At 45.1% G+C, this 25,431-nt stretch overlaps 1 protein-coding gene across 3 annotated transcripts in view; it reads left to right on the top strand.

Moving 5' to 3' along the window:
• RUNX1 (RUNX family transcription factor 1) overlaps window positions 1-25,431 on the top strand; it is a 263,065-nt gene that overhangs the window by 140,441 nt on the left and 97,193 nt on the right. For all 3 annotated transcript variants that reach the window (XM_047796044.1, XM_047796053.1, XM_047796038.1), the window contains exon 3: window positions 21,093-21,131. In XM_047796044.1, coding sequence (XP_047652000.1) covers window positions 21,093-21,131 — 39 coding nt within the window. The remainder of the gene's footprint in view (window positions 1-21,092; window positions 21,132-25,431) is intronic.

The following is a 25,431-nucleotide window of genomic DNA, read 5'->3' as shown; positions in this document are numbered from 1 at the left end:
CTCTTGCAGCCCCCAGAGGAGAAAGGGAGGGCCCAAGCTCCCAGAGACACTGCTTGCTTCTCCCAGACTCACCAACCCACCCAGTGAGGGGAAGACAGAGGCCAGGATGGGGGCCCCTCCACAGGGGCAGCAGCAGCAGGAATGGGAAAGAGACCCTGGTTGCCTGAAAGTTTACTCTAAGGAGTTTTATATCACAGGCACAGTCGGCATTTAAATACGCTCCATGACTTCCTGGCAGGTCTAACACTTTAATATTCTTCTGTCCTCACTGCAGAAGTTTGTTGCACGAAGCCCTACAGAGGCCAAGATGCTGGAAGTCCATGTTTCTGGCACGTCACTGACTCACTGTGACCCAGAGCAAGCCACGTAACTAGTCTGTGTCCCAAAGCCCATGTTAGTAAAGTGGGGGGGGGGGACAGGAACCCCGCCCTGTGGGGAACCCCTCCATCGCAGGCAGCCGCGCCGGGATCCTGTAAACCCTGCACAAAAAGGGCCAGCCTGGGGAGTTCCACTGTAGCTCAGCAGAAACGAACCCAACTAGTATCCATGAGGATGCAGGTTCAGTCCCTGGCCTCGATCAGTGGGCTAAGGATCCAGCATTGCCCAGTGAGCTGTGGTGTAGGTTGCAGATGCAGCTTGGATCTGGTGGTGGGGTGTCTGTGGCATCGGCTGGCAGCTACAGCTCTGATTCGAACCCTAGCCTGGGAAATTCCATATGCCTCGGGTGTGGCGCTCAAAAGCAAGACATAAATCAATAAACAGCCAGCCCGCCAGGAGACAGACCACCCCTTCACCCACAGAGCGAGTCCGCCTTCTTCCAAGAGTCCTGAGCAAACCGTGTTTTGATGGCATTCCTCCTGTTACACACCGACCGAGAGACAATTCCCTTGGCAGGGCCTGGGCCAGTGTTCATCCAGAATGTGAACTGTATTGAGTAACAGTAGGTTATCTCATGCCTCTTGAATATTCGACATCTGTGCAGCTACACACACTGGAACCTATATTTCACCCTATTGGCAGGCCCGGAAAGGACATATGGTTTAGATTTTTAGACAACGCTCCATGTCAAGAGGTTTTCCTTTTATAGAGGCATATTTTCAGAGTCTCCAAAGCTAAACTCCGTGCAGTTCTCCAGCCCAATCAAGAGCCTCAACACAACTGTGTGTCAGCAGAAGACACTGCTAACTGATATGTCAGAAAATCAATTAATTACTTTGAAAAAGCAGTTAAGAGTAGCCCTGTGAAGCTGCCATGTGAATTATTAAAGATGACAACGTAAGGGTTCCCCCCCCCCCCGCCACTGCCACCCTAAACCAAAGCCCTGTGTCACAGGGTGGTTTAAAATATGCCCTGAATCCTAAATGAAAATCGTACAAAGTTGAAGGAGACAAAAGAGAGAAAGTGACGAGGCTTGGGTGGTGTGGAGCAGAAGCAGGAATTTGCTGATGCTACTAATCGCCACTCGGTGACACACTGCCCACCTCTGGGTTTTCCAGTACGTGGCCCTGTGTCCTCAGACAAGGCTGCAGAAAATCTACCCCCATCTGTCTCCTTTCGTTGGTGGATGGGCAGCCCCGTGCAAAAACTGGACAGGTGTATTCCTTCCCCAGAGTCCTGCTCATCCCAGAGATGATCTCATGAGAGGCCCACCACTGCCTCCAGCTCCCCAAGTTCTAGGTCTGTCTCCATCCTGGCCTGGGCCATTGGAGGCCCCGTGGGTGGGAGGCCAGAGCTTCTCCCACGCCCCAGGTTGTGTCCACTGGGAATGTTTAGCCCAGGTCCAATCACACTCATCCATCCATGTCCTGTTTGTCTGGGAACAAGGCTGAGACTGACCTGGAGCTGCAGATACGCATCGGACCTGCATTTCCCAAATATAGAGAGAATCCCTCCCCCTCAGCTTCGTATGCACCCCAAAGATGAGGAAAGCAGAGGAAACACTGTTCTGCAGTTGTGAGAGGAGCGCCGGGGCTGGGGGAGCTGTACAGAGGCGTCTCCCTCACTGGGTTTCTTTGGTTTCGACTTAACCAGAAATGTTTGCCATGCGGAGCAAGAAAAACCATAAATTTGCATAACCAATGCATCTGCAGCTCCAGTTAGGAACATGCCTCCTCCGACCGCTGGCCAGTTGTGGTGATCACAGTGTGGGAAACTCAGATGCTGTCTGAGGTGGTTCTTTAGGTTGTTGGCCATGTCAACCTCCAAAACCCTCAAGTCACCAAGCGTCAAAAGGTCAAAAGCCGAAAGGAGGGGAGTTCCCACTGTGGCTCAGTGGGTTAAGAATTCGACTTGTATCCATGAGGAGGCAGGTTTGATCCCTGGCCTTGCTCAGTGGGTTAAGAGGATCTGGCATGGCTGTGGCTATGGCATAGTCCATAAAAAACAAACAAAAAAAAAAGCAGAAAGGAGAGTCCCTGAGCTTTTAGACGGAGACCTAGGTATTAAAAAAGCAAGTCATATAGGGAGATTTTTTTTTTTTTTTTTTGTCACTCAACATCTGGAAGCAGCAAATCCATTCTTCTCCCTCCGAGACCTGGGCTAGAGAGGAGGTGACTGCTGGAGCTCCTCATCATTCATTCATTCACTCATTCATAAAAAGTATTTACTGAGAATCGACTCAGTTCTAAGCACGGTTTTTGATGCCAGCGGCTCTCACCAGCAATGAACAGGATACAGCCGCTCTCTCGCTAAGTTCACTCCACCCATTGCTTGGAAGATGGAGAAGAAGGGCAATCAATAAGTGAAGAAAGAAATTAAATATGACAAATGCATGTCAAAAATAAATCAGCGTGCGTCATATGATACGAGTCACAGTGCAGAGGTAGGAGATGGGGTAACCCTAGCTATTGCTCTAACAGATGATGTTTGGGCAGCTGTGGGAAAATCTGGGGGCACGAGGGTGGGGAACACGTGGTCCCAGCCCATGAAAAGATCCAGGAAGCGCTTGGTATACCCGAGGAACAGGATGGAGGCCGTGGCAGAGCAAGCAGAGGGATGCAGGGGCTCTGTGATGTTGCTGGATCACTTGGTCCAGAGCCTGGAGTTCTGAGTGCTCTGGAATTCTCTGAGCCCCGGAGAACCCTCACAGAGTCTGGGTAGACGTGAGACAGGATCTGATTTACATTAGTCTCTGGCTACGAGACTGTGGCAGGGCTGGCTGCCGGGGCCACTGCCCTTTCTCTCCCACCACAAACCCCAGCACTGAGCTGACCACAGCCTCTCTGTGGGAGCGCGGCTTCAAAGGTGACAGTCAGGTACAGAGCCTTGGCAGATCCCCCCACCTCCCTATCTGATCAAGGATGAGATCCTCTCCTAGGGTGGCTGCCAGCAAATGTCTGGTACTTGGCTTCTCACTTCAGAGACACTGGTTGCTGCTCTTGTGAATTTCACCTTTGCGGCCTCTGATATCGCATCACTGCGAGTGCATTTCTGATGCTGATGTTTACCAACCTCCGTTCCATTATGAAGCACCTACTTCTTCTCCCTTGGATCCTATACCACCCCAAGGAACAGTTTTATGTGTCCAAATCAGGAAGCTTCCCCTTGCCTTCAATCTGATAGCTCCTCCTTCTCCCAGGAAACTCCAACAAAGGCTCTCTGTGCCCTCCTCCCAGCACTTGTATTGAAGTATTATGCAACATGAAACTAATGTGCCAACCCGCACATCAGGAGTCCTGACTGGTGTGTGATTCATGCACAAGGCCACCCGCAGTGCCAGGTGCTGGCCGGTGAGCATGGCACCCATCAAAGGGCAGCGTCTGGACCCCATCCACCTTGCAGGGGGCTCTGTCTGAGGCCAGGTTGCAGTGGGAAAGGGGGAGCTGCACTGTCACATCCAGGGCTAGTGATGGAGAGGACGATGACTACTAGCCCTTCTGCCTTGGCATGTCACTTTCATTATGTGGTTCTTGACTTCAGCAAGGCAGTTCCTTTCTTCTCAGTTCCCAGAAGCCTAAATGAATTCCCCACCAGAAAAAGAAAGAAAGAAGGACGTTTTAAAAATTATCTCTGTCACTGATGATCAGGAAATTACAAAAAGGAGCAAACTAGGACCTGAGAGCCTGAAGCCTCCAGCTCTTGTAGGGAGAGGGGCAAGAGAAGCAGAGCCCTTTGCTCACTTGCCAGACACCGGGGAGCCATGAGGCATGACTCAGGCCCCCACATGCCCACACTGGTTTTACAGAATGGCACACAGAGGGAGAGAGAAGTCTGGAAGCCCCTGGGGAAGAGACAGCCAAGCCATGAATCCAGCAAGCACGGGAGCTGGTTGGTGGAAGCTGATTTGGGGCCAGTTTATATAAACCTTGATTTATTTAAAATGGAATCCCTTGGCTTGTTCCAGTGTCCATGTTGGCCTGAGGGTGTCCTTCAAGCCGTGACACACTGCGGGGAAGGGGGGGGGGGCCAAGCACAACATGGCAGGTAAGAGTTTCTAAAAGGAGGAGGAGGAAAAAGAGGAAGATGTGATACAGAGTAAGCACTTTTGGTGAGAGGGTCCAGCACCCCAAAGAGCAAGTGTGAATCTTGCAGAGAAGCGTCTGCTCCTCTGTACTTTCCGACGACAATGAGAGATGCTCATCTCCATCTCTTGAAGGATGGCAGGGCTGGAGCCAAGGAGCCACAGTGAGCCCCCCTGACTCATCAGAACAGCTCACCACCTTCTGCCCCTCCCTCTGGGGACGTGCAGGACATCAAACAGAACAACATCTATTTTTGTTTTTTTCTTTTTTTTTTGCCTTTTTTTAGGGCTGTGCAAGGTGAGCATGGTACCCATCAGAGGGCAGCGTCTGGACCCCATCCACCTTGCAGGGGGCTCTGTCTGGGGCCAGATTCCAGTGGGAAAGGGGGAGCTGCACTCTATCAGGGCTAGTGATAGAGAGAACGGTGACTATTAACCCTTCTGCCTTGGCATGTCACTTTCATTATATGGTTCTTGACTTCAGCGAGGCAGTTCCCTTCTTCTTAGTTCCCAGAAGCCTTCTTAGTTCCCAAGCCGCGTCTGCAACCTATACCACAGCTCACAGCAACGCCGGATCCTTAACCCACTAAGTGAGGCCAGGGATGAAACCCACATCCTCATGGATCCTAGTCGGGTTCGTCACCATTGAGCCACAAAGGGAACTCCTATTTTTCTTTCTTTTTTTGTGTGTAATGTAGTACCTCAAGAGCTCAGAATTCTCTGCATTTGGGGCAGCATGCGAGCTGTATTAAGAAGTTGTCAGAGTTCCCATTGCGGCTCAGCAGGTTAGGAACCTTACTAGTATCCATGAGGATTTGGGTACGATCCCTGGCCTCACTCAGCGGGTTAAGGATCCGGCATGGCCGTGAGCTGTGGTGTAAGTCGAAGACGCGGCTCAGATCTAGCATTGCTGTGGCTGTGGTGTAGGCAGGCAGCTACAGCTCTGATTCAGCCCCTAGCCTGAGAACTTCCATATGCCTTGGGTTGAGTCCTACCAAAAAAAAAAAAAAAAAAGTTGCCTCTGTGCCCAGAGAAGAGGGCAGTGCCACTCTCACCTGTCCCTTATCTCTTCTTTCCTAGTTGATTTTCACAATTGCAGGGTTGGGTTTGAAGTGAGACATGCAAAAAAAAAATGAGAAGGGAGGGGCGATGTTATTAACCCATTTGATGTGATCCAAATGGATTCCATCAGCTTGCTGCATCACGGAGATGAACTTAACATGAGCGAGCATCATTCGTCTGGCAGGGCTGGAGCTCAGTTCCAGAGAGCGCCCGTGTCAAATGAGAGGAGAGCAAGGGTCCTATTAAGGCCCTCGCTGACATCTCACCACAAAAAAAGAGAACATCGAAGTCGGCCTGGTGTGCTGTCCACACAGGGAGTCCTGTGAATAGGGCCCCAATGTCAGGCCCAGTCTCAGTGGCCTTTTGCACCATCCAACACAGCCTGGCCATGAGCATTTTTTGCACTGCACCAGGATTGAGGTTTAATTTGTGCAGAAACAACAGGCATAAACTAGTTGTGTAGCTTATCTGTTGCACAATAGCTTAAACAGAGCCAAATTATACTCCTGTCCTCCCAGCAGGCGTGCCCACTAGCGCTGACACACACACACACACACACACACACACACACACACCTCGAGAAGATCTATTATAGCAGAAAGATCGATGACTCTGTTCCTCTTTCTTTAGAATTATAAGATAAGCCCTTTACTTGTCCTGAATCTTCGGTCACATTCAATGTATATGCAAAAGTTCAAAGGCTGACTCTGACAAAGGGCGTTTGGAGAAGTATGATAAAATGTGTCTGATAAAACACACACAAAAGACTTTAGCAATAAAGACTTATAAACTGGGAAAGCAGGACTTGGGCAGCGGGTTTGAAACAGTATTATCTACAGCTTCAGCACTGAAAGATAGTGGCCCGGAGCAGGAGGCTTTATCTGGCCTCCACAAGAAGAGAGATTGTACCGCCCCCGAACCACCCTGTCTGCAAAGCCCAGGAAACACCTTGCAGAGGGACTGATGCAACCATCACCACCCTGGCCGGCCCTTGGTGACAGTTAAGAAGTGTCACAACACAGCATTGAGCAACCACCTCATGCATCATCTCGGCCTGGCCTGTGTTTTACGCGACGCTTTCCCACTGGAGAGACAAAATGGGACGTTTAGGGTAACATTTTTTTGGTTCTTCCCTTGCTTTCAGTTTAGATCGTCAAAGAGAGGCAAGGGGCATTTTCCCTTCTGCCTTTCCCATACAGTTTGAAACATCCTTTCCAACTGACGTTTCAGGTAGAGGATTAGTCACAGTCGTTCTTTTGCATTAATTTCTCGAGAGTTTCAAGGGGTTCTCCGTACCTCTCCTGGGAGATTCATGACTCAGTCCCCGCAATTTCTTCAAAGCTGGAGTTTAATTTATGTGATTGCAATTGGGAAGCCACTTTGAAAGGGGAGAAATCAACTTAGTTTTTCGTGAGTTCTAAATTTTCTGTAAATAAAATTTCACAAGTCTATCCCTCTTTAAAAAAAAAAAAAAGTAGCAACACAGCTGTTGATAGAGTAGCAGGTTTGAGTGCACGGCAGTAATGCACAGGTCAGGGGGTCCCCAGATCAGCTACTATTGAGGGACCTGGGGAAAAAAACACTCTTTTTTTTTTTTTTGGAAATGCATGGATTATACAAAGTGTCTGCTTAGACACTTCTTACTTCCCAAAATAATCGGATGTCATTCCACAGAAGGGTGGCCCTCAAAATAGTTCCACTCTTGGAGTTCCTGTTGTGGCACAGCAGAAATAAATCCAACTAGGAACCATGAGGTTGCAGGTTCAATCCCTGGCCCTGCTCAGTAGGTTAAAGATCTGGCATTGCCATGAGCTGTGGTGTAGGTTGCAGACCCATCTCAGATCCTGCGTTGCTGTGACTGTGGTGTAAGCCAGCAGCTGTAGCTCTGATTTGACCTCTAGCCCGGGAACCTCCATATGCTGAGGGCGTGGCCCTAAAAAAGAAAAGAAAAAAAAAAGTTCCACTCTGATTTGTTTTATAATAATCCTTCACCATTGATAGCTGTGCCTGGCTTTTCCAAGTGCTTCAGCGGCAATGGTTGAGTGTGGTCTTGTCTCTGTACGACTGGATCACTTTGTTGTACCACAGAAATTTATCATAGCCTTGTAAATTAACTATACTTCAACAAAATTTTAAAAAATACAAAAAATAAAGACTTTAAAGACGTGAAAAAAAAATAATGTGGTCTTCTGAATAACCTGCTGACAACATCAGGGCTCTAGGCTTGGCCAGTGAGGAGATGGAGGTGCAGAAGTTAGAGGACCTTCAGAGAGTCACAGAGGCGCGCATGCCGAGTCACTCTCACAAAGTAAGAAAAAGGGAAATTTTAGTCCAGAGGCTTCCAAACGCTTTTGAATTGCAAGGAACAGTAGAAAGCAAGTTCCATGCATGACTCAGGAGATGGCTCTGTCAATCAAAAAAGGGCTTCAGGAAGCAATAGTTGTTCTTCCTACTTGTAAAGCACTCTGTTTTTCATTTTTTTTCCTTCTATTTCATTTTCTTTCTTGTATTTGTATAATAATAATTATTATAATAATGTCCTTGTTGTTGCATTTGAAACCAACGAATGGGTCACAAGCTGATTTTGAAGTCACTGTTCAGAAACTTTTCCCATGGCAGTGCCCTACTCTTTTCTAAATCAGAATTCGAGATGCACTTCTCTGGGTTTCTGATGCTGCGTGTCATTCTCCTACGACGCTCTTCTCACTTGGTCAAGAGCCCCCTAAGACTGTCACTAGGGGAAGCACTGTCCCTAGGGTCAAGCCTTCTGAGAAGGTACATGACCCTCCTGGCTATGAATACACCATCCAGACCTAATAAATAATGAATACTAATGACAACGCCGAGACACCTATTTGCCTTGTATTCCCAATAAAGTCAGAAGGAGAACGGGGGCTGTTCCCTAAAAATGGCATACGCCTCTCTAAAGAAAGGGCTTTAATGCACTTTATATTTAAACCGAAAGGCCCTGGGCTGAAACCCAAACTGAGATGGCCTCTCCTCCTTAAGTACCCTTCTGGAAAAGCCGTTGAAATATTTATCCATCTATCTGGGTTCAGTGCTTCGGAAGCAGCCCACTTCTTTATGTCACCTTCCCAAGGGGGGACCTGCTTACACCTTTCTTTGATGTGGGGACAGGCTTCTTGTCAGAAGCAAAGGAGTCCTTTTGGAAAGTCATGGTCTCTGAAACTTCTTGAATAAGAACTAAACAACATTGGGCTTCCGTGTGGTTTGGTTTGGTTTTGTTTGTTACTTAAATTTATTTTATATTAGGGTATAGTTGATTTACAGTGTTGAGTCAATTTCTACAGTACAAAAGGAGAGAATTTCTCATATTATCATCCATTATGGCCTAGCCCAAGAAACAAACTCCGTTTGTTTTTTTGTTTTTTTAAATACACATAATTCACAGATAGATTTCTCTGTGCATCTGGTCAAGTTCTTACTTTCACGGCTCTATCTCTTATGTGGCCAAGGGCAAGTTCTTTAACCTCTTTAAACCTAAGGGGATAATAGTTCCAAATGTCATAGGATTATGGAGAGGATTAAATGAGCTAATGCTTGGAGAGCCCTTGCCACAATGCCTGGGGCTCAAGGCAGCTCAGGCTCTAAAAGAAGGTTAGAGAGCATTCTTATTGTCCACGAAATATGCCCAGTCATCACAACCCTATTAGCATAAAGAAAGCTTTCTCTTTTGACAAATCAATTCCACGGCTTTCTCTGTTTTCTGAGACAAGGAACACTTGATGAGGCCCCGGAGGTCAAGGGATGCAGTCTCTTATCTTCAGGGAGATGCACTTCCCCAAACCTGTTAAAACTTAGCACATCTCAAATCCAGTGCTGGACATCATGTATCATGAGCTGTGGTAATGACATCCAGGCTGTTCCTGGTCATTTCTTTCCTTGACCTAAAGTCACTATATACACTTGGACATTAGCTTTCTTTTTAAAAACAGCAAAGAATTGTTGACTTTTAAGGATCCAAAGAATTTGTCTCAGAGGTGAGGAGTTTTGCTTTTTCGAGGGAAGGCTGGCTTCATTACATAAGTCAGAGATGCCTCCTTCCCTTCTGTTCAAAGTAAAACAAACAGCCCTCCAGCAGAGAGGTTCTTGTTTCACGCATTGCTATTGAGGAGCTAGTTGGGGTCTATGTACTGGGGATTTCCACATGCCAAAAACTTAAAGATCAAATTAAATAAATAAATAGGAGTTCCCGTCATGGCTCAGCGGTTAACAAACCCAACTAGCATCCATGAGGACAAGAGTTTGATGCCTGGCCTTGATCAGTGGGTTAAGGATCCAGTGTTGCTATAAGCTGTGGTGTCACAGATGTGGCTCAGATCTGGCGTTGCTGTGGCTCTGGTGTAGGCTGGCAGCTGCAGCTCCAATTCAGCCCCTACCCTGGGAACCTCCATACGCCGAAGGTACAGCCCTATAAAGACCAAAAATAAATAAATAGATAGATAGATAGAAGATCTTTTGCTATACAAGTTTTTATTTTTAGATTCAGGGAAGAGAGAGTGTCTTTGATAAGTTTCAGGTGATCCAGCAGTTTCTAGATATTCATCCACACCTTTATTATTTTGTTCCAGATACTTTAAGCTTAGGAAAAACAAAAATTAACAAAAATTAAAAATTCCATTGTTGCTGTACCATTCTCTATAATATGTGGAAGCAATGTTCATTTATTACTTTAATGTCTTAGTTTGTACCTGAATTTGTACATAGTTTTACCCATAAGAATTCTATAAACCTTTTTTTTTAGTTTTATTGACTTAGAGTTGATTTGTAATGTTGTGTAGAATACTTAAATAAAAGTGACAGATAAAAAATAATAAAAAACACATGCAAAACACAGAAATGACAAATAACAATAACATTCTCAGGGGTTTGTTTGTTGTGGTTTTTTGGTGTTTTTTGTTTTTAGTTTCGTTTTGGTTTGGTTTTTTGCTACTTTGCCTTAAGGCAGTGTGCCGTTTTCACTAGAGGAATGTCTTTGCAGGCAAGTATGATTAATCGAACCATCATTTATCATTATCAGAAAAATAAATCACATACAAAAGTGGAGATAAATCTTCCAAGTAACTTTATTTCCTTCTCATTCCTAGTAAGCAAGGGGTTAACCTGAAGTCTTAAACTATTTCCACTCTAATTGGGAAGGATGAGGGGAAAATCATTTCAGTAACAAAATGAAAATTGCTAGCCTATAGCTGCCCCAGGCAAAAAGAAAAGAAATGAATTCTCTCGGGAGCTTGGTTAGTGAGGAAGAAAAAATTTCCATCTTGCATGTTGATTCATGGCCTTGTTAAACTTGCAAGTGTTAAATAGTGATCTCTAGAACAGTGAGTGGATCAAGAGAAGGGGTCTGTCTGTCTGCCCAGGCCTCCCAAGCTGAGTTCACTAGGCAATTTCTGGACACTCTCCTTCATTCAGCTAAACCAGGTGCCGGCTCAGTTTGACCACTCAGCATGGTGTTTACAGGTCCAATGGGACCCTCCCCTGGCACATGGGTAAAATTTTCTTCTGTCCTCCTTGGAAGTCATTTCATTATTTGTTGTCTTCAGCAAGAGAGAGTTCTCTACTCTCCAATACAGTAGTTCCTGTTTTAGAAGTGGTAAGGAATAGACTTGAGCTGGAATATTTTTCTCCAAAAAAGTGAAATGTTCCCTTGATGGAGAACTTAACAATTATAAAACTCCTTATAATTGGATGATTTTTAAAAATTCTGAAAATCTGGAGTTCCTGTCAGGGCCCAGGGGAAATGAATCCAACTAGGAACCATGAGGTTGCAGATTTGATCCCTGGCCTCAATCACTGGGTTAAGGAACTGGCATTGCCATGAGCTGTGGTGTAGGTCACAGAAAAGGCTCGGATCTGATGTTGCTGTGGCTGTGGCATAGGCTGGCAGCTGTGGCTCTGATTCGACCCCTAGCCTGGGAACTTCCATATGGTGTGGGTGTGGCCCTAAAAAGAAAAAAAAAAAACTGAAAAGCCACATTGATTTAAATATTTGCTGCATCCCCTCCTTTACAAAAATTACCCTAGAGTGCTGTATTTCAAATAATGCTTGTGAAATTTTCCTCAGGATGGGTGTCTTCTTGGCAATGGAATTGTTTAGGTGACAAGAGAAACAAGAACTATACAAACAATTACATTTAGAATGGATAAGCAAGGAAGTTCTACTCTATACCACAGGGAACGATGTCCAGGCTCTTGGGATAGACCATGATAGGAGATAATATGATAAAAAGACTATATATATATGACTGGCTCACTGTGCTGTACAGCAGAAATTGATGTAACACTGTAAATCAATTATACTCTAATTTTTTTAAATGGAAAAAAAAAAGAACTATGGGAGTCCGTTACATTCACTAAACATCAGAGAACTTAGAGCTCAGGAGTTCAACTAGAAAGGAACTGTTTATTGATCACTGGAAGCTTATCATCCTATTTGGACAATCATCTGTTCCTTTGATCTTATTATTTAAAAAAAAAACCTACCAATTGTGCAAAAATATGTGCCCCCAAAGTCTTCAAGTTTTCTGTGCTTAATAATTTTTAATATTTTTTGCCTGTATTTTGCTTTCATTGGACTTCTAAGTATAAATTGGCCCTTCGCTGACAGATAAGATCAATTTTTCTGATGTTTTTGTTAAATTTTGTTAAAAAGTATTTCAACCCTTTTAAAAACAGGTGAACAAGAATGAACACTGTTATGCATTCAAAAAAAGTAGTGAAACTGGTGTCATTTTTGGAATAGATTTAAATTATAGCTTTTCTCTAAGCAATCCAAGACAATCCTACCAGGAAGTTTCAATCTGACTTAACCATGGTTTGATGGAGAAAGCGGCAATGATGCTTCATAAGACATATATGCAAATGTGGTTTTTTAGAAAATTAAAACAAATATTCTTATTAACATATATTGCTGTGCAGTATTATATTAGTTACAGGTGTGCAATATTCACTTACTTTTTAACGGTCATATCCTATTTATAGTTCTTATAAAATATTAACTACATTCCCCATGTCATACCGTCTATCCTTGCTAGTTGTTAACAAAATTGTTAATATTCCACTTCAGGGTCTGGGGCATATCCATAAAAGTGTGATTATTACTGGAGCATCAATTATATGATATTATATAATATTATTAATGTCATCTGAAAATAGGTAACATCGCAATGCAGATCTTTGTATTTTTTATGAAACGTAGAAAACGCAGTAAAGTAATTGCATAGAATGATTTGCTTCCATTGTTGCTGATGTTTTAAACTCTTTCGTTGCATACTGCAACGTGAAATTTTAAAGCTTCTGTGGAGTATAATTCCATGACCCCGCAGAAAGCAGGATTATGACCATCTTAGCCCATTATTCCATATCAAAGCCTGTTTTCCAAATCTGAAGATAGAAGTACTAATACAAAAGGATTTGCCTTATCCGAGTGCCTGGAAAAACCCTCTAAGACCAACATTTGGCAATTTATTATTTAATTGATCAATACAGATATCACAGCAATTCCTTCACAGATAATTATACTTCTTACTCTTGATTCTTAGGTAGATTTTCCATGCCTAGGACAGACTGGGGAGTCAGCATCCAAGATTTATCTCAAGCCTTTCTAGAAAGTTCTGCTATAATTTGGGAAATTTCTCTACAGTCTACATGGGATCATAGATAGAAAGTGTTTTATCCCAGTGGGGGGAAAAAATCACCGATTTGATGTTTCAACGGTTGTAAGAATAATGATAAAGACTGTTACAGCTGTTTATTCTAAAGAAATTTAAAAAGCGATGTTGTATATCCATTTTATTTTATAAACTAGCATTTTATAATACCATACATAGTGAAACACCACCTATTGGAATGACATGGACAAAAGAGAATTAGTAAAAAGGATGAATTTTGATACTTTTAAATAATTGTACTATAAGTAATATTTATGAGTAAATATGCATTGCTTTCCAAGCTCAATCATTTGTAAATGATAGAACAGAACAGCAATGCATTTCTGCTACTTTCTAAAAGATGCAGAATCTCAAATTACTTCCTCGTGTGTTTATTTAAATCACAGCTCCTTGGGCCTACTTGAATGAAGAGAAATTATATATGTAGAGTCAGAGGAATCCTATTTAAATTGGTAGTTTTCTTAAATTGCATTGTCTTAAGTTAATTCTATTTGCCTTTTTCTTCTTTTCCCCTCCCCGCTCAAATCCAAGTTCACCCCAGCCATATGCTGATCTTGGTCAGCCCAGACCCGTTCGATTTCTTATAGTTCCAAGTGGCATTTATATATAAATATTCGCAGAGCTGGAAAGCCTGCTTGTCCAAGGTTCCCATTGGGTAGGTGAGGAAACTGAGGCTGGCACAAAGTAAGCAACTCATCAAACTGACCTACAGTTAATCCAAAACCTTTCTCCCAATATCTAGCAGATCAAGAACCAGTTAAACTGACTCACCTAATTATTTTATTTTTATTATCTTTATTTATTTATTTATTTATTTATTTTGCTTTTTAGGGCCGCACCCAGGGCATATGGAGGTTCCCAGGCTAGGGGTCAAATCAGAGCTACAGCTGCTGGCAATGCCAGATCCTTAACTCACTGAGTGAGGCCTGAGATCGAACCCGCAACCTCATGGTTCCTAGTCGGATTCATTTCCACTGCACCATGACAGGAACTCCTCACCTAGTTATTTTTAAACATTAATGTTTCATAAATATGAGTCACACCTTCCCATTTCATAATTGCCCCTGTGAGAGAGTAAAGACAAAGTATAAACACAAAGGATAAAATTAAGTGCTTGCTTTATTATGGTGGAAGGACACACCAGAAATGAGGACCAGGACTCCTGTGTATTCATTCAGGCATTCATTCATTTTTTTTAACCTTATCTTAGAGAACATGTGTTTTGTTTCTAACTCATAGTGGCAGAAATGGTTTTAAATATACTAATTCAGGGAGTTCCTATTGTAGCACAGTGGAAATGAATACCTCATGTATCCATGAGGATGCATGTTCAATCCCTGGCCTCGCTCAGTGGGTTACGGATCTGGCGTTGCTGTAAGCTGTGGTGTAGGTTGCAGATGTAGCTCGGATCTAGTATTGCTGTGGCTGTGATAGGATGGCAGCTATAGTTCCCATTCAGCCCCTAGCCTGGGAACTTCTATGTGCCAAAGGTGCCACCCTAAAGAGAAAAAAAAAAAGAAAAGAAAAAGAAAATACTAAATTAAATGTCTAAAGTAAAGCAGACTCTAAAAGTAATGTTTTTTAATACCCTATTTCTATCATCAGAAAAATTAACTGTTGTAACATTCCCCAATTAGGGGACTCAGAGCCATAGAAAAGCGTATAAATGCACATCCTGGTCCGTCAAGTGCAGCAGACTTTGAGACTTAAGTTCTTTCCATGGTGCTTGGATAGGGGCTGTCACTCAAAGAGCAAACCAGTTTCATGCAAGGCCGGTGGTTTCTCAGCCTCTCACTTAAAACACACCTCTGGGCATTCCCATTGTGGTGCAGCGTAACCAAATCCAACTAGTATCCATGAGGACATGGGTTCAATACCTGTCCTTGCTAGTGGATCAGAGATCCAGCATTGCTGTGAACTGTGGTGTAGGTCACAGATGTGGCTGGATCCTGAGTTGCTGTGGCTGTGGCATAGGCCAGCCTCTGTAGTTCCAATTCTTACTCCTAGCCTGGGACCTTCAATATGCCATGGGTGAGGCCCTAAAAAGCAAAAAAAAAATAATTCATTAATTAATTAATTTTTAAAAATACACCTTCTCTCTATGACTAGTGGAGCCAAAGAGAATATGGACAGATTCAGGGCCCTTCTAGGATCCACGCATTAGCCCTTTGACCTCTGTACCGAACCCACTAGATTAAGGGGTGGAAACCAGTATACTTGCCCTCAAGAGATGCTCAAATCATTGAGGATTCCCAGCAGACCCTGAGGAACTAATGCAGTGAGACGGGCCTGCAGTTTCTGCTGCAGACCTGGCCCTAGATTTCCTCTTTGTTGTTTCTTCTGAGGGCTAGAAGAAAGAGATGGGCTCACTCTAGAACTTAGGCCAGTAGCTGCCTTGCAGTTGATTTGAACTCATTATTTATACTGAAAGATTGCTAGAAAATTGACATATGGAGTATTTTTTTAATCTATATGCTATATTTCAAAATAAACCTGTTTATAGGAATTGCTTCTTGAATGCGTATCATTCAACCACTTTCCAATTCTGTTTTAAAATCGTGACCTAATGAAAGCAAAACCTCTTATTCTAATCCATGTTGTCTCTATGAATTTCATAGGAAAAAAAAATGTCTTGGAAAAGAAAGTGTCAAGACACTTTGGCAATATTCTTTCAGAGCTCAAAGAAACCAAAGCATATTGTACAGGCTGCCCCATCAGTGGCTGGTAAATGTTAAGTGGAAATGAACAATGTATGAGGTGGGTTTGTGGCTCATCCGTGGCTGTGAAAGTACATTAGTGGCAATGGCAGTGGTCCTTAGGCCTTTGCAATTTAGTTGTCTTCTTTGTGTATGTGTGTCCTTATGACTCCAAGTCAATCAAGTGATGCTGTAATAGAATTCTGAACTTTGCTTCAGGACAGCTCGGAGGGAAAATATGACTCAAGAAAGATGCATTACTTAATGGCCTTCACTAATAGTAGGTTAAAAACAGAGCTCACATGAGCACAAGCAGAATAGTAGCAAAATTGCTCTTCAGAGTAAATTGTGTTTTGAGTGGTTGCCCTTGAACTGCACTGTCTAACACAGTAGCCACTAGCCATGGGTGACATTTGAGGACTGGAAACGTGGCTAGACTGAGTTGAGATGCACTGTGAATATAAAATACACTCAGGAGTTTGGAAACTTACTAAAAAAAAAGAAAAAGAAAGTAAAATATCTCATTAATAATTTTATATTGATTACATATTGAAATAAAAATATTTTGAATATACCGAGTTAAATAAAATATACTTTAATATATGATTAATTTCACACATTTTTTTCCTTTTTTAATGTGGCTACTAGAAAATTTTAAATTACATGTATAGCTCACATTACACTTCTAGAGGATGCTGCTGCTTTAGAATGAGAAAGAATGGTCACACCGTTTAAAGACAACTTGTCAAGAACTAGTGGAGAAATTTGATAATAGCATAGTGATATGAACTGTCTTGCAAGGTGGTTTAGCTTGCTGGCTCTGACTGGGCATGCCAGGGACAAACTGCACAGGTTCAGGTTGGGCCAATTGTTGAATCTCAGTTTCTCCATCTATCAAGTGAAGGGAGTAATTATGGACTGTTTGCTGCTAGAGGGTTAAATGGAATAATGCCTGTAAGGTCCTTAGTCTGAGGTCTGATAGCAGACGCACTGATAAAAGGGAGCTTCTATTGTCATGGTTGTCTTGGTCAACTTGGGCTGCTCTAAGAAAATACCATAGACTGAGTGGCTTACACAACAGAAATTTAGTGGTTCTGGCAGCTGGAAGTCCATGGTCAGGATGCCAGCATGGTTGGGTACCAGTGAGAGCCCTCTTCTTGGCTTGTAGTTGGCTGTCATCTTGCTGTGTACTCATGCAACAAGGAGAAAGAGAGAGAGAAGAGAAAGGCTCCGGTCTCTCGGTCCAAGGGCACTCATCCCATCATAAGTACCCCACCCACATGACTCATCTAGACCCCATGACCTCCTACAGGCCCCAGCTCCTAATACCATCACATTAGCATTTAGGGCTTCAACTTATGAGTTGGGCAGGAGGTGGGGAGGGGAGGGACACAAACATTCAGCCCATCACAATAGTTTGAAAAGTCCAAATAGCTTTCATGTCGATTTGAATTTGCAATGTGGTCTAGCACGTGCTAGTTATAGTTTTTGCTGGATACTGAGCAGTTGGCTTTGCCAACACTGAGTGGGCTCTTTGAACCAGCAGCAGTGGCATCTTAGAAAGCTTGTGGGAAATGCAGGACCTCAGGCTCCACCCCAAATCTACTGAATCTGCACCTCACTAGATTCCAGGGCTTACAATACACACTGTTTATGCAGTGCTGTCTAGGGAATTCAAGAGGAGGGAGCCTCACTGGCAAGGTGTTCAAAATCCAGTGCTATGTGTTTGTGTGCAGGTGCAGATGAGTCAAAAAAGAATGAGACAGTTATAGCGTTGGCTTGGGGGGGGGGCAATAAAAGATACCCTTTCTCTCCAGTGATCCAGAGCCAATCATGAGCTAGGCAAAGAAGCTGACCAGACAGAAATCAAAATAAAACAGCTATATCACTGATAAGATTTTTGGAGAACAGTGACTTCAGTGTGTGGCTTCCTGCCACTGAGCCCCACAAATAGAGAGATGTACTTATTAGCATGCAGGCCATGTCCCCCAGAACAGTAAGAGGAGGGAAGGGCATGCGTGCTGGGTTTCTAATGCTGCCAAACTAACAAATGACCCCAAACTCAGCTTACCCAACACCCATTCCACCATTTCTGTTTGTTTTTTGTTTTTCCACCAGCACCTATAATTCTGTTCTGAACTCCCCAAGCTGATTCCTGATGTCTGCCTCCAAAACCATCTGGTCTTGATGGTTTTGACTGCTACTTATAGCACCTGGGCCAGAAATGGGGGACCCCTCTCCCTCCATCCCCTCAGTGCCCCCTTTTCTGTCTCTGTTGTTTCACCTTAATGCTCGAAGTCTTTGCCTGGCCAGGCTGTAATTCTCCTGCTCCTTCTCTCCCACCTCCAATTTACCTATCCACCTCTGACAGACTTATTTTCCCAAAATATGTATTCACTATGGTATTTCCCAGATTCCAAGTTGCTCCTAGAACCCATTGCCCTCACGTTCAAGTTCAGATTTCTCCAGGTTGTGTAAGCTGCCTTTGACCTGTCTGTGTTCATGTCTGCCAGCGTCATGCCATTTGCAAGCTGCCACTCCCCAACCCATGAGCCAACCTTACTGGAACTGACAGGCTGGTCATAACTTCTTCCACACCTTTCTCGTGCTGATCCTTCTGCCTGGAGAGCCCTATCCCTACCTCCCACCCTTCCCCAAGCCCTTCCTCCCCCGCTCCCAACCACCTGGGGTAAATCTACACAACCCCCAGGGGCAAATGAAATGTCACCTCCACCAGAAAAGTCCAGAGCCCACCAGGTGGTGCCAACCCCTGTGCCTTGTCTCCCTGGCTCCTAGACCCTGCACACGTGTCCCTTCACAGCCTGACACTCCATTGCTCCCATTTATGGGCCAAATGGACCTTGACCTGCTCCTGAAACTTTGTAGATGGCCAGAAATAACCTCAAGATATGAATCATAAATTTTTGAGATTTTGTAGGATAAAGAATTTCAGGGCTGTTGTCTGATGGAGAATTTGAGACAGAATATGTTGTAAAAGAGAAAGATGAGAGCAGAGTTTAATTTTTCAGAAGGCTAAAAAAGGACACCCATAAAAATACATCGTTGTGGTTCAAAAAGAAACACAGCTCATCACGTGTGTAGATGTGTGTGCGCCCGCGCAAGCTCGCGCGCAGAAATGAGGCATAAACAACCTTGGGCAGGTTTCCTAAAATGAGGTTCCTGGTCTGCAAAAAAAATGCTGGGATTAAACCAGGCAAAGTATCTGAAAGCATTTGGCCATTGCCTGGCACAGAACAGCATTCAATGAGAGAAAAAGAGAGCTGTAGCGCAGGCTAGCCAGACAAACCTCTCACTGTCATGACAACCTCAGACCTCCCCTCTCTTACAATTCAGGTTCTAGCGCCTCTATGAACTCCTTGGGCAAGTGATTTCAAATCTTTACAGGGGTGACTTCGTGCAGTCTACCCCCCCCCCAACCCCTACCCTCTAGCTCAACGCTGAGCCCTATGTCCTCAAAGCCACTGACAGGGGACAGAGTAAGAAAGCCTTCCACAGACCACACGCACACCTTTCAAAAGCCATTCATTTCTTCTGCCTTTGCTTTTAGGAAAACAAAAACAAAAACTTAGCTCTTCTCCCAGAATCCCTGAAATATTAGGTGTGTAGACAAAACACTCGCCTTTCTGCTCGGCTTCTCCTACTTCTCAGTCTAAGACATGGAGAGGCTTCTCAGGGTCTCAGAATTTCCAGGGTGGTTGGTTCTGTGGGTCACTTTATATAACCTCAGCTGTCTGGTAGATCTCATTGTGGTGGATCGCCTGCCCTTCCCATGCCTAAAAACTAAACTTACTAACTTCAGGGTACGTTTGCTATTTTTTGCCTTATCATTCAAAATTAGGGCAACTAATTATTTGGCTGCTCAGGGTTTTCTGAATCCTTGCAGAGTCACTTTATGTACCTGTAAACCACAATCCTGCTGTTTTTCTCATAGGTAGTCCTGTGAGACTACCTATATTTAATTCTTTTAATTTTTCATCATGGGGCGGCCCTTCAGAACCCCTTATTATTTTAGTTGCCCTTCTTGCTTTGGCAAAAATATAAGACTAAGAAGTTGAAAATCTTGTTCTCCTGCCTATTTAAACGGCGTCTGGAAATCTGAAATAATCATCTCCTTTCTTAGTTTTAAAGGTTTTATTTAAGCTCTATTAACTAATATTGTACAGTGGAGTTGAAAGCTTTAGGTATGCTGTATTTGAAATGCTCAAATCCTAAGACTTTGAAACATGCAATTTCCCCCAGGTAATCATTCAGTGCTGATCATTAGCAACATGCAACCCTGAAGAATCATTTCAAATTCAAAACAACAATATATGGACGTATTTGAGGGAAAGAGAAACAGCTTCTCATGACTTTGCCTAATTGATTTACTTGTAACCATATATGCAGCAGCATATAAAGTGATTCATATGTGGAACTTATCATATGACAATTATTTTCAATAGTGATTGATATCACCTGTTATTTCAAGAATGAAAGCTTTCAATATAAATAATCTGCCCTTCTACCAAAAGGAAAGAAAGGAAATCAAGCAAGAAAGGACCATTTCTAAAATGTCCTATCACTGGAAGTAAATGATCATAATGTGTATTTACTAGTTTGTTTCTCTTAGAAGGTGTATTCCAAATTGCTCGCTTTTATCACTTTGGAAACTAATCATATTTTTAATGTTTGCATGGCTTCTAGTATGTTAGAGATTTTTAATGTTTTTGTATTAAGGTTTGGTTTTAATTGCACTTTGAATTGGGATGCATCCCTATATTCTCCAAAGGTATTTTTAATGTTCATTAAATAAATCACATTTGTATCACATATAGAGCTTAAAAGAGGTGATTCTATAAAAGATAAAGATTCTGTATTAGCCAGCCATAGAAAAAAATTAGTTGAAGGCGCAGAAAGCCATATGCATATCTAACAGTTCATTTTTTATATGATGATTTACTGTTTTAAGTTATTTTTGAGCCAAAGCTGGACAATAGGCTATAAAAAATTTCCAGTGCTAAAAAGTGAGGCAAGAAGCTATCCAAAAAAAAAAAAAGAGGGGATTTAATTTTTATACTTGCATTCATTACAATTACAATTAAATTAATCATCTTGACTAAATTTGGTGTTTGCTGTCCGTATAGTCATACAATTATTTAATATTCTTAATTTCTTCTCTTTCAGAGTGTGTCCACGGAATGAATCCACCTAGAGATGTCCACGGTATGTCAGATTCCAAATTATATTTTTAATAAAATATGTACAGGCATATATATATTTTTTATCTATGTGTTTCTATAAATAACATGATATAAAATAATCAGGATTTTTTTTGCTGATTCAAAAATACTTAAAAGCTGTCTTTCATTTGTAAATGTTAAACATATAAAACATTGCAATGAAATCTTAAATGATACCCTCGGTTCTACAGCTTTTACCACAGGTGCATTCTGCTGTTATTAAGTGACTCTATATAGACTGTCTCTAAAAAAAAAAAATAGGGCTTGGCTTCTATGTGTTATAACTTAGTTTATTACTTTTGGTACAGTAATACAAAATTTTTGTGAGAGTAAAATGTTCACTAATTTTACCTAATTTCAAAAAAAAGAGTATTTAAAAATTTTTCTCGGTTTGCTACTTGTGAGTTGTAGTTTGATTTACGAAGTTGGTGAAATAGTCACACATCAACCACAGCATTCCATAGAAATATTCACACAGAGGAAGGATGTAACTGAAGAACTAAGGAATCTCATCTTGTCCCCAAAGTAATTAGATTTTAAAAGTGAAATAATGTCAAACTCATGGGGGGGGATGTTTATTAAATTCCAATGTTGAAAACTGGATGGTGTGTATTGCACGTTATTTGTACATATATTAAAATTGTGTTCCTTCCCTGTGCTATTAGTACCACCTGCAGCAGTTTGGTCCAGAATCAGAGACAAAATACATTCTCTGATTTTTATCTGTATTAAAATGGTCACTGAAAATAGAAATAATTATTTAAGAAATATTACATTTTTAGAAACATAATTTTAGAAATATAATATTACAGTGGGGATATTTAAGAGGATGAGATTCTTATTTTATTTTTCAGAGTTTTGAAAGAGCAAAAAATGGACAATATTTAGATAATTTCTGAGACCCCTATAGTTATATATTTACCGAAAATGGGGGCAAAATGTCAATAAGCTGTTACTGTTTTCCAGTGACTTTTTTTTCTTCCAACTAGCTAAATACTACCTTTTAAATTTACTTTGAAAACTTATACTTCCTTCAACCTATGCGCCTGTTTGAAATTTCCCTCATGCAGCAAATTTGAATCTGTCACATAGCATCCGCCCAACATACTGTTTCGTTGTATTTTTTTCTACTGTAATATAACAGAAGTAAAATTTAGCATTATTCCATGGGAACGACAGGAATGTTTCCAGCAATGTTTCCTTCCCTTTTCTCTCAGAAAGGCAGAGGAAGGAAAATTCTATATTGCCGCTTAAATGAGCGCTCTTGGTGGAAATTAATTCTCGTACATGACGTTACTGAACTTCATAAGTTGGGTAAAAAGCCCTTCAGACCAAGGGGTTCCCGGCACCCCTTAGCTGAGTCGCATGCTGCCTGCTTTCCATCCATTTTAGTTCCTCGACGAAGAGGGGCCGTGTTTTTTGTTTCTGGTTTTCAAGCTTGCACCGCACAACGCAGTTACAGCCGGCGCGCGATCTCTGGAACCCCCAATGCCCGATTTAGAATAAACCAGCAAAAGCCTTCCTTGCCATTATCGTCCTTGTCAGCGTTCAAACTAGGGATTTATTGGTTGAGATTCCGGGTTGAGCAGCGCCCACGATGCTGCCCTCGAAAGGCTAAACTTGGTGCATCTATCGTACCTCCTCTTTTACTAAGGTAACTTGATCCTCGCCCGGGAGACCGCAGCGCGGGGTGCGCCCCGCAGCCCCTCGCGGGGTTTAGGGTTTCAAGCAAAAGGTCGCAGCCCCACTTGAGCCTCCTCTGACCTTTCCGAGCGGCAGATTACCCCAGATCGCTCTATCTCCCCAAGCAGAGCCCATTTTTGCCTCTTCCACACACCCGAGTCGCACCCCACCCCGTCCCCGGGCGCTACAGGGATGTGCTGGAAGGCGGCCCCCAGGAGCTCTTGGTCGGTTCTTAGGAAAGTGCACTTGAGCCGAAGCAGAAAGGTTTCACTCTGCCCGAACTCCCCTCCAGATCCGGCAGCCCGGAGCCGGGACGCAGAGATGGTGGCCCCGGGCAGGAGGGCCGGCAGACGGGGAGGTTTGGTGACTAAGTAGTTATTTGCAATTGCTCGGCCAAGGTGGAGAGAGGACGTCTGGGATCTTTACACCTGAAATGGGGCTTCTTCAAAATAATCTCTAAAGAGAAATACAAAGGAGTTTTGTAAAACCCCAGGCCCATTAAAACAAAATGCATCTGGGTGCTGGGAGATCCGGAGCGTCCCATGTTTCCTAGAGCAAGAGGAGCGAGGGGATCGGCCCACGTGGGGAGAAGCGAGACTGGACGGACGGAGCCATGGTCTCAGGCTGGGCGAGGGCGCCCGGGATGCGGCACCGACGGCCTGGAACACGCCAACGCCGGCGCCGGGCAAAGGGGTTTCGGGTAAAGACCTAGATGCGCTTCAGTCTGGAAGTCCGGGACCTCCCTGCCCGAGTAAGGGGTTCCCAGGCCCGCAGCGCCGCCGCCAGGAGAGCGGGGGCGGGCATGCAGCAGCGCAGTCTGCCTAGAGCACCCGTTTCCTGTCGTTTCCTCCCCAACTGAAGTTCTTACAGAAGAGACCCAAAGGCCGCGAGAAGGCCAGCGGAACCCCGCGCCGTCGGGGGCGTTCCCCAGCGCACTGCGCGGCAGCGAGGAGCCCGAGGCGGCGAGCGAGGAGGCCTGCTGCCCCCTGGCGTCCGCCCCTAGCCCGCAGCCCGCAGAGCCTCCAGGCCGCTCTGCGAAGCCCTCCCGGCCTCTCTGGGCCTTGAGCAAAGAAAGTCACTTCGGCGCCCGGAAAGGCCTCCTCGGATGGCCCGCTACAGCCGCCGGTCTCCTGCAGGCCCCAGCGGCGGAGCCCGAGGAGAGTCCTCAGCGGCGTCGCCCTAGTACCCCAGCCGCGCGTCTGCAAGGGGATAGAGGCGGGGGGAGGGAGGGACCCCCGCCTAGGGACGTCGACGTGGAGGGCTCGGTGCTAGGGGGGAGCGGGTGAGCGCCCTCCCCTGGGGGGAGAGATGGGGTGGGCTCTGTGGGGAAGGTGCAGCCCGGCGGCTGGGCGGGGGCGGGGCCCCCTAAGCTCTGCGAAAATGCCCTTGGCGCCGGGGGGACGGGAGCGGGGGAAGTTCCCGCCAGCGCGCAAAGCCAGGGTGGGTTCAGCACCCGCTGCAGCTCGCGGGCGGAGGCGGGGAGCGGAGTCGGGGCGTGTTTCCGGGGAGAGGGAGGTGGGTGCGGGGCGCGGGCGACGTGGGCCTAGCCAAGGAGCAGACGCTCCGTTAACGGGGAGCGAGCCAAGCGGATGCTTTCAACTTTCTTTTCGGTTGCTTGTTTTGGGGGGTCTTTTCTGACCGCTAAGCACACTCAGCCTGAGTGAGGCGCAATGGGTAATTAAGCCGCAGCCCAGCCGCGGCGAAAAACGCCCAATTATAGCAAATAAACCAAGAGATAAAACTCAAAAAACACAAAAACCATGTTGTGGAGACCAACACCGCCTGGCCTCATTAAATGAATCAGCTCCAATTCGCCGCAGTTGCCAGTCAGGCCGTGGGGGCACGCCGAGTTGGGCCGCTGGGCTTTCCGCCCTCCGGCTCCCTGGCCCCCTCGGGGCCGAATCCCACCCACGCTGGGGAAGTAAAGGCTCAGCAGTGGGCTGCCGCGCAGGGCGTGGGCCGTCCGGGCGCTCCGGCCTGGTTTGGGGAGGCTTGCGACGGCCGCTGCATCTCCATGGCTCACGGAGCGCCTCCCTCCGGCAGATCTGCGGCCCGGGTCGCTCCAGGCGCTGCGCGCGGCCCGATTCCTCCCTAGGCTGGCCGGCCTCCTTTTCTCCACGACCTCGCTCTCCGAACCGCAGCCTCCAGTGCCGCCGCCGCGCACTACAGCCCTAGATCTGGCAGCTGCGCAACCCTGAGCGTGTGCAAAGCCGCAGGGTCGCCGTCCGCACCGGGGCGGGGTCTCGGGCGAGCGTGGGAGCGTGTGCGTGTGTGTGCGTGGATGCAGATGCAGATACGCGCGGGGAGCGCGGGGCGGTGGACTCTCCACCCTGGCTGCGTACAGTAGCGCGCGGCGGCGGCAGCGGGGGCGCGCGGGCCAATTCCAGGAGCCCGCGGCCGTGAGCCGCGCCCTGGCTGATACCGGAAAGGCCTGTGATTGGCCCGGGGCCGCCCCTATGCAAACGAGCTGAGGGAATGGAATTCCTCGGGCCGGGCTTACAGTAAAAGCACGTTCATTTCCAGGCACTCTCATTCATAGAGCCAGCGGGCGCAGGCGGGACGGGCGCCCTGCGGCCGGACCCAGCCAGGGCACCACGCTG

This window comes from Phacochoerus africanus, chromosome 1, assembly GCF_016906955.1.
Source record: "Phacochoerus africanus isolate WHEZ1 chromosome 1, ROS_Pafr_v1, whole genome shotgun sequence".
NCBI classification, from domain to species: Eukaryota; Metazoa; Chordata; class Mammalia; order Artiodactyla; family Suidae; genus Phacochoerus; species Phacochoerus africanus.
Note: the sequence above shows the minus strand (reverse complement) of the source record. Positions and strands in the feature narration are given on the sequence as shown.